This window comes from Spea bombifrons, chromosome 8 (assembly GCF_027358695.1).
Source record: "Spea bombifrons isolate aSpeBom1 chromosome 8, aSpeBom1.2.pri, whole genome shotgun sequence".
NCBI classification, from domain to species: Eukaryota; Metazoa; Chordata; class Amphibia; order Anura; family Pelobatidae; genus Spea; species Spea bombifrons.
In genome coordinates this window covers 2,582,346-2,595,981 of record NC_071094.1, presented here as the reverse complement: position 1 = coordinate 2,595,981, position 13,636 = coordinate 2,582,346, and the positions used below count along the sequence as shown (strand labels likewise).

The 13,636-nt window shown below is 46.3% G+C and overlaps 1 protein-coding gene across 1 annotated transcript; it reads left to right on the top strand.

The window, feature by feature from the left end:
• The first annotated feature begins 998 nt into the window (after positions 1–998).
• Positions 999–13,389, top strand: QSOX2 (quiescin sulfhydryl oxidase 2). Its single transcript, XM_053473860.1, has 12 exons — positions 999–1,246; positions 3,395–3,495; positions 4,930–4,978; positions 5,095–5,203; positions 5,424–5,514; positions 5,607–5,752; positions 6,135–6,278; positions 6,514–6,643; positions 8,474–8,596; positions 8,807–8,957; positions 11,582–11,770; positions 12,825–13,389. The coding sequence occupies exons 1-12, from the start codon at positions 1,003–1,005 to the stop codon at positions 13,343–13,345; spliced, it is 1,998 nt and encodes a 665-aa protein (XP_053329835.1). The 5' UTR covers positions 999–1,002; the 3' UTR covers positions 13,346–13,389.
• The last annotated feature ends 247 nt before the right edge of the window (positions 13,390–13,636 follow it).

The following is a 13,636-nucleotide window of genomic DNA, read 5'->3' as shown; positions in this document are numbered from 1 at the left end:
TTCAGCCAATCTTGCTTCGTACATTTAATGAGCCCATTAAGAAATGAAAGAATTTTGTTTAAGGGAAAAAAAACAATTTTACCGAAAAGTTCAATTATATTCAAACAGAAGTCGCAGAAACTGTTACTTGAATAAATGATTTTTTCCCCAGAATATTTAATCATTTGGAATGTTTGATGGAATTCTTGTGATTCCCAATACAGGCCCAGCGCTTTAACCTTTCTACATACATTGTGTTAATGCAGAAGTCTTTGGGTTATATTTTCATATATATTTCAAATAAAGCAGTATATATTCCATGTAAGGACAGTATATATACTAAACAGCTCAGTATATAGTATATATTATTACATATACTACACAGGGCAGTATATAGTATATTATACAGGGCAGTATATATGTATATTTACTGCTATATATATATATATATATATATATATATATAGGGCAATATAGTATATATTATTATTACATATACTATACAGGGCAGTATCTCTCTATCTCTATATAAATAAAGGGCAGTACATCGTATATATCATTATTACATATCCTATACAGGGCAGTATATATTATTATTATTACATATACTATACAGGGCAGTATATATTATATATATTATTATTACATATACTAAACAGGGCAGTATTTATTATATATATTATTATTACATATACTACACAGGGCAGTATATAGTATATATTATTATTATTACATATACTACACAGGGCAGTATATAGTATATATTATTATTACATATACTACACAGGGCAGTATATAGTATATTATACGGGGCAGTATATAATATATATTATTATTACACATACTATTCAGGGCGGTGTATATATATATATTTACTCACACATATACACACATACCCCATACAGTATATATAACAGACATACATCCTACAGCCCAACACACAGCCCAAGCCCCACCCCTTTCTCCTAGCCACCATCTGGTCCCGCCCCCAGGCGACGTCACTCGCAGTGCGCCGCTGCCGCTATGGCCGTGTATGATGGGGCTCCCGTCCGGCTCCTGCTGCTGCTTCTTGGGGTCGCGGCTTGGCCCCTCCGAGCCGCCCGGCTGTACAGCCCGCAGGACCCGCTCACCGTGCTGGATGAGAGCTCGGTGTCCGCGGCCCTGAACGGTTCCCCCGCCGCTTGGCTCCTGGAGTTCTACTCCTCCTGGTGCGGACACTGTATCAACTACGCCCCCACCTGGAGGGCCCTGGCCGCGGACATCAAGGGTGAGAGGGGGGCAGAGGCATGGGGGAGGGTCTGTAGGGATTGGGGGCTGGGGGGTAAGGGTATGGAGGGTATGTTGAGGGGGTAGGTCAAGAGGGGCAGGTGCCAGGGGTAACACAGCAGGGGCAACGACAGGGAGAGGCAGTTAGGCAGTTAGGCTACTACATCAGCCCAGAGAAGGGCAGGATGGGGGCACAAGCCTACCCGGGCATTAAACCCCACCCTGCGTAGTGACCCCAGCGATGAGACGGGGCAGTAAATAATTGGTAAATAAGTAATTGCTCTCGTGCCGCTGACGCCGGTTTGTTTGTGACGCGTAGTCGGCCCGAGGAGTCTTATCTCCCCGCTTTACTAAAAACTGCAACAGCTGCGTGCGTTCGGAAAGCTTCGTAACCCCCGGCAACCCAGCGCGAGCCCAGCGCGCTCTAACGAGAAACTCCATAAAGTGACTTGAGTTTCACTCTGCGAAGCGTTTTAATGACTAAAGAGAGTTTACGAAGCAATCCAGAGCTTCAGAGGTAGTCCAGATGTGATCAGGCACCCAGAGGGTTTGCTAATTGTGGTTCGAAGCGCTTTGGTGGAGTCGATAAACCTGAAATACCAGCTGAAGAGACGCCTGTTCATAATACGAGGAAACGATCCGGGCTCTGTGGCCCCTGATAGCCTACCGGCTTTGGGGGGAGGTTATCAAAAGCTATAAAGCGGATCCAGGAGCTCTCCAAATCCTGATACTCTTCAGGTCTCATGACATCAGCGCCCCCCCCATAGCTCTGACAAACTGCCCTTTGGAATTCTGACACACAGCTGTAATACTGTCTGCTTGGCTTTTACCCCTGGGGAGGAAAAAACTTTTTTTTTTTTTATGATAACACCTTGGTGTAGATTGGCGTAGATACTTTGGCTGTTGATTCGCTGTATTTGGAGCCAAGGTTCTATTTGCTAAAGTAGATACGTCCCAAACACCTGTTCCCTTGCGTGTGGCTCTCATGTAGTAACTCGGGGGCCCCGCGGTTTCCTGGCGGCTAGGAGCGCACGCTCGTTGTATCTCTAGCCCTCTGCATGCGTCGGGGAAGCAGACGAATGCCGCGCATCCCAGCTGGTGCCCTTTGACCCCCGGGGTGCAACCAAAAACAGGCCGGCATTGTGTGGAAGGATTGGGCAAACATCAGGACCGGAGCAGTTGGCCATCGGGGGGAGGAGGGGAGGAAAAAGGCCGGCCATCCATGCATCGCCTCGCCTGAAGCCAGACCCTTTGTTGTGTTAGCGAGGGCATCGCTGTGTAGGAGGTGGGATGGTCTGCGGTGGTCTTTTGTTTTCTGTCCATCTGTCCCACGGACGCTCGTCTGCCCCGACGCTGCGCTCAGCTGCTCGCCGGGGGGCTCCGATATCTGCTGCCTGCGCGACGTCGGCAAACTGGTTATTCTCGCCCCCCCCCCGCATCATCTCTAAAACAGGCAATACATAGATCGGCCCCATTCGGCCCCCGTCTAGTCGCCCGTTTCAAACCTTAATCAGTCGTTGGTCTTGTCTTAGATTCAGGAGCCGTATGTCTATCCCATGCATGTTTAATCCCCTCACTGTATTACCCTCTACCACTTCTGCTGGGAGGCTGTTCCACTCATCTACCACCCTCTCAGTAAAGTAAATCTTCTTTCTGTTCCATCTCAGTCTCTGACCCTCTAGTGTTAGATTCCGGTCCTTTATTAATCCCTTTATACATTTCTATTTCTCTCGCCTGTCCCCTCTCTCTCCCCCCAAGCCGGACACATTGAGATCTCAGTCTTTATGACTATTATTGGTAGGTCTGCTTCTGGAAGCCAATCGGCCCTTAACCCAAATTTGCTAAAAATCACCCCGAATTGCGCAGAACAGATGTCCGGAATCTCTCTCCTTCTGGTTGCCGCGATCGGCGGGTGAAAGATTTCCGGACGTCTGCATCGGACTCCGGCTGGGGGTTGGATGATTCTCCGGGTATTAGCCGCACGGATTCAGTAACCGGTAATCGGAGCGTTCGCACGGATCTCGCCGTGGATTGCGGTAATCTGATAGGCGGGGGGCGCTGCGGGTTCGGTTATGACGCGACCTGCCCGCCGGGCACCATGAATTATGCAGGGAACGGCGTCAAATCGTTTTTGCTTTTCTCCTTGCAGACTGGGAACCCGTGATCAGGATCGGGGTGCTGGACTGCGCTGACGAAGTCAACTTTGAAGTCTGCAAAAAGTATAACGTTCAGTTTTATCCAACGTTTAGGGTAAGAGTTAAAAAAACTAATTTTTATATTTTAAAAAAAAAATGAATTAAAAATTGAATAAAAAGACCATTAAATACCGGAGGGGCCGCGCACAGAGGCGGCAGGACTGGAAAAGGCGAACTTGTGCGACCTTTGCGCTCCGTCTCCGGGTGAAGAGGATTATATATAATTACCGCCTTTTCCCTTTAATCTGGGTGCTGCTCGTTTGGCTCGCGCCGCGAAACAAAAGCTACGGCTTCCGCATTAGAAAGTCCGTGGCGGGAATATTCCCAGAAAGCGTTCTCATGGCGACACGGTGCTCCGCGCATGGAAGCCTTATCCGGGGACGCAGCCGTTCAAAAGTTTGGGGTCACTGAGCTGTTTCCATGGAAAACAAGCAAATTTCTCTCTGTAACATAATCACAAAAGGGGTTTCTAACCATCAATTATCCTTTTAAACGTAAACACAGGAGTGATGGGAGTGATAAAGGGTCATTGGAACACAGGAGTGATGGGAGTGATAAAGGGCCATTGGAACACAGGAGTGATGGGAGGGATAAAGGGTCATTGGAACACAGGAGTGATGGGAGTGATAAAGGGCCGTTGGAACACAGGAATGATGGGAGTGATAAAGGGCCATTGGAACACAGGAGTGATGGGAGTGATAAAGGGCCATTGGAACCCAGGAGTGATGGGAGGGATAAAGGGCCGTTGGAACACAGGAGTGATGGGAGTGATAAAGGGCCGTTGGAACACAGGAATGATGGGAGTGATAAAGGGCCATTGGAACACAGGAGTGATGGGAGTGATAAAGGGCCGTTGGAACACAGGAGTGATGGGAGTGATAAAGGGCCGTTGGAACACAGGAGTGATGGGAGTGATAAAGGGCCGTTGGAACACAGGAGTGATGGGAGGGATAAAGGGCCATTGGAACACAGGAGTGATGGGAGTGATAAAGGGCCATTGGAACACAGGAGTGATGGGAGTGATAAAGGGTCTCTGTACGCCTATGAAGAGATTCCATTAGAAATCAGCCGTTTCCAGCTACAATAGTCATTTACAACATTAACCCCGTCTGCGCTGATTTCTGATCCGGTTCATGTTATTTGAATAGACAAAATGAAGCAAGGAAATTTCGAAGTGACCCCAATCTTACGAGCGGCGACGTATATAATATATATTATACGGGATATATTGTTCTGATGTCTGCTATCAATGACTTCAAGTATTATTTCTCGGCGAGCTCCCGCGTATTCCCCAGGGATATAGAATAACTTTTAGTAACAGACTCCTCCTCCTCTATTTCTAAGCAGCTGTTTTGGGTCAAAGTACCAGATTAGAAGAATTGAGCATGAACGCTCTGTTTCTATGGCGACAGCTCCACTTTATAGAACTCTACGTCGCGCACGGCCGCGTATTATTATTTTTCTCAACTATTTTTTTTTTTTTTCGTAGTTTTTTAAAGCTTTCACGAAGGAGTTCACACAGGGAGAAAAAGCTTTAGGTAAGAATTTGGAAAGTTTTGCGCTGATATGTATAATTTTCTCTAATTTCACTATTTATAGCTGCTGCTATTTTTTTTATTATTATTATTTTATTTATTTATTTTAACCATTTCAGGTGGTTCTGATCGTGAAGTCGACGCCATTCATCAGATGATTATAGATTTCCTGCAGTCATCCCCCCCTGAGAATAAACCCGCTGCCTGCCCCTCTCTGGACCCCATTAAGTGGGTTTTATTTATTTACTTTTAGGAGCTTGCATGGTTTTTATTTAAAAAAAAAAAAAGCAGCCAATCAGTGGCGAGAACCGTCTGACCGCGGAGGGTCTAAACGGTCCCATAAAGCAATAAAGAATATGTGGTCTGTAATAATTTAATGACCGATATGAGTTTTTTGCACATTGTTTGAAGACCCAGACATTCCAGTTTTTTTATTCTTTTATCTTAGTTCAAACCAGATTTTGGCTCTTTTTACCCAAAAAGAACAGCACTACACAGCTATCATCCTTGAAACTGCAGCTTCGTACGTTGGACGCAAGGTATACCCCCCCCTTTTTATGTGCTATTAAGACCCCCAGGACCCCCCGTTACACATTTCGTTTTGCTCACATGGCGTCTCCTCCTGCCGCAGGTTATGTTGGACCTTGTTCAGTACGACAACCTGGCGGTGACGAGGCTGCTGGATTCCGACAAGGCCGTCCTGGGGGATCCCGGTGTCGTTTCGGTGCCTTCTTGCTATCTCATCCACCCCAACGGCTCGCGTGGATTCATTAACATGTAAGCAGCGAATGGTCCGAGCGGTAATAGTTCGAATGCTGTCTGAAAGGTGAAATACAAGGGTTAAGTTTATGTGCCCCTTAAAGAAGCGACCCTGGCTGTGACCCAGATCGTTAATCAGTTTGAAAGGCGTCTGACGCCCACCCGGGGTCCATCAGCTAGAGGCACCTCCGACATGTTCAAAACATACCTGTAGGCGGCTGGCGGGTGATATATATGCTATAGCGATCTATACAATAGGCAGAGTAAGGAGCCCCATTTGATCCATGCGGTCCAGCTTGTTTCCGTCAGGGTGGGCTTCTGTGCTTTTTTTGTAATAAAACATTGGAAGTCGAGATGCCGGAACTTAACCTGATTCTTTTTATCCCCCCCCTGGGTACAGTCCAGACCCGAGTCGCTCTCAGATTTCCGACTACTTGAAATCTCTGCCCGGCGTGAGAAAGAAACTGTCGCTGCCAACGGTATCGCCCACCAAGGCGGCCAAGGAGCAGGAGGCAGGGAGAGACCCCTGGAAGGATTTCGATAAGTAAGCATGGCGCAAACACCGACCCCGTAACGAGACCCGCACTTCCCCGCGAACGCGTATTACAAGACACGCAACTTTACAAAACCAATAAAACGGTGGGAATCGCCGAGAAAGGGAATTATTAAAATCATACGTTCCACGCTGCGGGACTTTACGTGACGTTGCTGCGTCTCTCGGGGGTCTTTCTCTTTATGGGCGCAGGTATATTTCTAAAATGTATAATTTATATTTCTAGATCCAAAACGTACATGGCGGACTTGGAGTCGGGGTTACATTATCTGCTCCGGGTGGAGTTGGCTACGCACCAGACCTTGGAAGGAGAAAAACTAAAAACCTTCAAGGATCTTATTACCGTTCTTTACAAGGTACGTAACCCCTTTAACCCCTAATGAACCGGGTAGAGCCGCGGCTGGTCAACAGCTCTCGGGATTCCCAGCTCGCCAAGCGTTGGGAATCGCTCGGTGTTGTGTTTTATATCTCTTGTAGTGAACAGGACTTTGTGGAGTCTACATCTGGGTAGCCTAAAGCACACACACACACGCTGACGCACACACACACGCTGACCCACACACACACACACACACGCTGACCCACACACACACACACACTGACACGCACACACACACACATACACACACTGACCCACACGCTGACACATTCTGCTGTCTAAATACTAGAATAATCAATATAAATGTATTAGAAACCCCTCCTGAGTGTGCGCCGCGGGGGCCGCCATCTTTCTGCTCTCAGGATCGGAAACTTCCTTCTCGTTAAGTTATCTGGGCGAGCCGGTACCGGCTGTATTTACGGCTCCTGTCTCTGGAAGGTTTCACTTGTACCGGGCGGGCTGTGGATCCCTAGGACATTAAACGCATTAATAATAATAATAATAACGGCTGAGACAAACATTTATTTCAGTCTTTAAACCTCCACGCCCTGCTCTTCCGAACGGTTACCGCGACCGCTACGGGGTGGCATTCGCTCCAATCTTCACCGGTTTATTCCGTTACGTTATCAATATTACGTTTCCTTCTTCCTAAGCAGACTCGGAGACATTTATTTACCCCATGAATTATTATTATTTATTATTATTATTTATATTATTATAATCATCCTTCTCCTTTTTTCTCCTCCTATTTCTCCTTATTTTTTTTCTCCCTCTTTCTCCTTTCTCCCCTCCTTTTGTTCTTTTTTTCTCCTTTCAGTAGCTTTTACTTGGGGTTGGCTGTGTCTCTATGTGTTATTAGGAAGCGTGTTTCCCTTTCGGGTGGCTCCTTATATCACACGCCAAAAAGATTGAAAAAAAAATAAAATGTTATTAATGCCGGGGCATCAGGCGTCCGTCTGACAGCTTCTTAGACACAATGGGAGGCTGAATCCAGAAATCTGTCACTGGCCTCGTTTCTTGAAGAAAGTGCCGCGTTAATCTGCTTGTCATATTATCCCTAAAAAACAAAGCTCTCCTCGTGCCTTCTGATGGATCCGCGCTCGCCGAATGCAATTTGTTTTAACTGCTCTTAGTCTTAATGTCCTCGGCCGGCGGGTCGGCTCGGCGTGATAAGGAGAGAGAAAAAAAAAAACAAAAAAAACAGTTGTGGGCTTTCTTTTTTGTTTTTTAGATTTTTGTTTTTGTTTTTTCTCCCCCATTAAAATTGTAACAGAGAGCCTTTAGATTAGGAGCTCCTGAGAACGGAGCAGCGCTTGGCGTCGGTTTGAGGATTTTTATTAAGTGAGTGCAGTCGGTAACGGCGCTAATTGATTGAGGGGGGGATACGGTTACCGTCTTCATGAAATCTGAACTTATTATACTTTGCGCGCGACACTTTCTTTTTTGTTAACTGTTTCTCTTTTTTTCTGTGTAAAGGCTTTTGCAGATACATAGTAACGTTATGTGACTATTATATATATACTTATTTCTTTATTTTATATATATATATATATAATTTCTAAATGCAGCAGGTTTTGTAGAAAATGGTTCTGCGTTCCAACGGATGGGGGTCTCGTCCGCCGCTGCAAATTTTCAGGGTTTAAGGGCTCTAATAGCTAAATATATCAATGTGATTTAAATAAAGCTACAGAAACTGGATGAATTGGCTTTCTTCCTCTTGGAAAGATGTGATATTTGAACGTCACCCCATTACATCGGTTTTGCCGTCATGCCCACGTTAACGTCGGTTTTTCGTCTTGCCTTCTAGCTGTTTCCAGGCCGCCCGCACGTCGTGAAGTTGCTGGAGACCCTCCGGGACTGGTTGGTCACCATGCCTCTGGATAAGATCCCTTATGACGCCATCTTGGATCTGGTTAACAACAGAATGCGGGTACGTTTTTCTCTTATCTCGCGGACGCTCCGGCGGCTTTCTGGCTGTTTTTAGCCCGTTAGCCGACGTCCTCATGGGTCTTTCCATTCAGAAGTCGGGTTATTAGAACCATTAACCCTTACCTGGTAGGCAGCGTTCTAGCCCAGTTGGCGTTCTGTCTCCCCAAGAAAAGCATTTATTTACCCGACTACCTGTATTTCTTCTTTCTAGATGTCGGGGATCTATCTGACCAATCGGATTCAGTGGGTGGGATGCCGGGGCAGTAGACCGGAGCTGAGAGGCTACCCGTGTTCTCTGTGGAAATTGTTCCACACGCTGACCGTCCAAGCTTCAACTCAACCCAACGCGTTGGCCAACACAGGTAATCTGCCACAAGCGAGCGACGTCATGCGCCAAAGATATATTTTTATGCAAAAACCTGATAGAGCAGGATAAATGATTTCTTTTTTATAAAGGGGGGGGTCAAGGAGCCTTGGCCAAAATGTTAAAGGGGGTAGTATTGTTCGGGGCTTTTTGGCTTTGATGCAAGTCCCGTCCGCGTGCAGAATACAGTATCATGGCCGCCATCCTGGAAGGGGCGATGCTCAGGGTTAGGTAAAGCTGAACAGCCATTGGTAGTTTTGAAAAGGCTCTCGGACCGGTCCAGTGGTGGCACTCGGCACGCGGTAAGACTGGCTACTGGATCCCTACCATCGTAGCCATAGGACTGATATACAAACCTTAATCAGTCGTTGGTCTCGTCTTAGATTCAGGAGCCGTATGTCTATCCCGCGCATGTTTAATCCCCTCACTGTATTACCCTCTACCACTTCTGCCGGGAGGCTGTCCCACTTACCTACCACCTATCCCATGCGTGTTTAAATTCCTTCACTGGATTACTGCATTTACCATTACATTTTTTACCAGTCTGGTTCCGTCCCCACGCGTTTCTCTCAGGCATCGTTTAAGAATATGGAGATCGTCTTGCGGCAGCAGAAAAACACAAAGCTATGATCTTTCGCTGCGTTATAAACATGTTTTTGTTTAGCGTAACCTAAGCTCGCTTTAGTTGCCTCTCGACAATAACCCCCCCGACGGCTCCGAGCGGCAGAAACGCGTCGAGGGCGTCTTCCGCGGCAAAGAATTGGGTCATTTGGAGTGGGCTGGATTATGTCTTGGAGAGGTTTTCCCCTCTCTCCTTATATCTTCCAGCAAATTCCATCTAGCAAAAAGCCGGCTGGCCTCTAATCCCCCCGCCAGGTAGGGCTTTAGTGGTTATTGTCCACTTTAGAGATTAGGGGAGCCCAGAACCGCGCACGAGTTTGGGGAGGAAGGAGAAAAGTAGGATTATACAATGATACGTAGCAGATGTTCGGAGAAGATCCGGCCAGGACTTAGCCAAGAAAAACAAGAGGACGGGGGGCTGTCTTATCCTCGTCGCTTTGGGGAAGATATATAATATTTTTATTTTTTAATGCATTTACCATTAAACTTTTGATGGATTTCTCTTCCAATTCTAAACAATCTGCGGCGAAATTCCTTGGAGGAGCCGCGGAATATGATGGCGCTATATAATAAAACCATAAAAAATAACTATTTTCACCCCAAAAAATTCATATATCCAAATTGTGTAAATAGACGTTAAACCCCCCATTTGTATCGAAACCATTTCTTTTAACGACTTTTCCGTAAAAAGACGCATTCAGGATTGATACTTAATAAAAGTATTAATAACATTTAATCTGGTTTCCTCCGGGAACTCTTTGCCTCCACAAATAACGTCTTCTTTCTTCTTCGCCGAGCGTCCGCGTTTTTGAGTGATGAGGAGATTTTTCATTTATTTCTAAAATAGTTTTTTTTTTTGAAGCATTTCTTTTAATACTGGCATTTAATCTGCTTTAATCTTATCAACCCGCTTCTTGTTTATGTGATTCTACTCAATCACTAATGTGAGATGTCAGAGCGGAGCGGCGCTCTAATCTAAAGAGATATAGAGACCTTTCTCCAATTTTTTTATTTTATTATTTTTTTTATTTAACTTTTTTTTGTGAACAGATTTATCGATTTAATAATATTATAATATTAATATAATAATAATAATAATAATAATATTGGTTCAATGCATGTACCCCATATGTACAGACTCTTGATAATGGGTTCCGTAGGCATTTTAAGAAAGGTTTCACCCCCCCCCCTTAAAACAATTAAAAAGAATAACCCGTTTGTTTTCTGATGGTTTCTCCTGCCATGGTTTAGCAGATAAAGCCTCTTCTGCATCGTGGAGACCTGGTGGGATCGTTCCGGACTCCGAGCACCATAGAGAGGAATCACAGAATGCTGCGATGTCTGCTTCTCTATGGTTTCTCTTATTTATTTTTTAGATTTTTGTTTATTTTTATCATAATAATGTTTTATTTTCCGTGTAATTCTCTGTAGAATGCCCCAAAATCCCAGGCTGGCTCTTTAAATAATTCTGAACACCCGGAATAATTTTAAAAACGCACCTTTACCCGGCTGCTCCACGTTCCGTGAAGTAAAAGGTTATTATAGTGTATTATTTGGTCTCCGTTATCTGATTTAGCATCCCCCCCTTGTGCTGCGATTCGGGGCGTTTAACCCCCGTTATACCGCGAAGCTTCTTCTCCACGCGCCGGGGGGCCGCCGTGCCAGCAGCCTATCTCCGACATCGATTCTGTTTTGTCCGCGTTGAAACGAATGCCTCGGTTCTCGAATCCTGATCCCCGCCTGCCCCTCTCATCTTTCCCGTCTCCGCTCGCGATAAGGAGCAGCAAAACATTTCTACCGAGGGGATGTTTAAATATTGATTGGAGTAAAACGGGCGGTGGCAGAAAGCCAGCGCGGCCGCCGGAGCCTCCGCTCTCGTGGTTCGGCCGTCCGCCTCTCTCTCTTTACATAAACTCTGTAATGTTTTTAAGGGCTGGCGTTCGTGTCGTGAGGACTAGCGCTTGTGCCGTGCTCAAACAACCCGTCTCTGTTTGCCTCCAGCGTTTGCAGGCGATTCCCTGGCCGTGCTGCAGACCATGAGGAGATACATCAAGGAGTTCTTCGGGTGCCGCGAGTGCGCTCAGCACTTCGAGGCCATGGCGCGGGAACTGGGAGACGGAATAAAGTCGCCGGACGAGGCTGTTCTGTGGCTGTGGAGGAAACACAACGCGGTGAACAAGAGACTCGCTGGTACGTTGGTAAATAACGGGCTTTATCATGGGTTCCTCTCCGTGTTCTCCGAATGAATTGTGGGGGTTCCATGAATCGAATCCATTCGCTCAGCGCCAGGTTACCAGGTTCACGAGCTGACGCTTTGTGGGGGGGTTGCGGGAGTTTAAGCTGAACCCGGGGTCGGTTTTCTCTCCTGTGGGTTTTCTGAAGGCCGTGTTGGGTTTGGCGGCCATTCCCTTCCCTGGAAACCCGGAGCTGAACCCTCAGCAGTTTAGCAGGTAATGCCTTAACCGCCGGGTCCTACGAGGTTCATCTGGGGGCAGAAGACCGTTGTAGATTCCCGAGGGTCTTGAAAGCATTTGTTGGGCCAACAAAAAAAAAAAAAAGATGAAGTCACATAATCTTTTAGGACCTCAGAGGTCTTTTCTTCAGTCTCCTCTCCTTTCCCCCATGAAGAGGAGACCTCTGAGTTCTTTTCACAGCGGAAACTTTGTAACAGTTACGGAGCGTCTTCGCGCAACGCCACGTTAATGGGTCGTGTTGGCCGTTCGCATCCTCCTTGTGATTAATACTCGGAGAAAGGCGCTTTAAACCCGGATCCACGGCGATTCGAACATGCGCAATACTCGCTACTTTGTGTCTGTAAGAGATTGACACAAAAGAGCATTTCTCATAACGATCCGTCCAGGTAAACCCATGAATAACGGCCGGGGCGGAACAAGCCGGCTTCTGTGCGTCTAGCTAATTACTACTCTATTCTATATGCCCAACGTTTATTTAACCCTTTATGCCCCTGGGCAGTATAGAAATGTATGAGTTTCTTTTTGTGGTTCAAACTTTTAAAAATCATTGAACTTTGTATTACGATAAAACTTTTTACGCTAGAAGATTGTTTACGAAGCCGTGGCTTCTGATTTGGTTATTGGAGGTGCAGTTCCACTTAGACGCTATTAAAAAAACAAATGTAAAGAATTTTTGTGAATGCCACACTTTTTTTATTTTTTTTTTTACTTCTCTTACAAATTAACCCTTTGTTGCAATAATCTCATCTCTGCTGTCATGTTCTTATCAGGCGCGCCAAGCGAAGACGCCCAGAGTCCTAAAGTCCAGTGGCCGACCCCCGACCTTTGCCCAGATTGCCGCGAAGAGGCGAAAGGTGATGACGGCTGGCAGGAGCCCAAGGTTCTCGCTTTCCTCAAACTGCACTACGGGGGTCCAAACATTCTGCTGAATTATTCCGATCCGAACACCGAGCAGACAGAACGTCAGGACGGCGATGCAAACGCGGACCCCCCCACCGCGAGACCCGGCGAGGGTGTGAAGCCGCGGGACCAGAACCCCCAAAACGGGCTCATACTTAAACCGGATCACTTGGATAAACTGATTCAGCCTGAAGGGGGCAAAAACGGAGGCTCTGCTCCCAGAGGGGGCAACCAGTCCCACAGCTTCTTAGGACTTGGGTTCTCGAACATAGATATGAGCCTCTGCGTCGTCTTATACATCACGTCGATGCTCTTTTTGATGCTCATGTACTTGTTTTTTAGAGTTCGCTCTAGAAGGTGGAGGTTTAGGTACAGCCGGCCGCACGTATAGCATTTTTTTTTTATTATTATGTATATAAATATCCCAAAAACGAAGACTTTTACAGACTACTGACTTTTATACTAAATGAGTGATTTTCTTTAAAATTCCATTATTAGATTTAGTAATTTTTTTATTTTGTCTTTAACTGTAAGTATTGCTGCTGTTGTTGAATCCTGAGCCTGCGCATGCAGGGGCCACGTACCAAAGAGACCACGGCTCGCAGCGGTATGAGAGTCGTCATTCCACCCGCCATGTTTCTTTGCTGCTCCCTGGCTTGTCGCTCCGCGGGCCGCTTGGTGT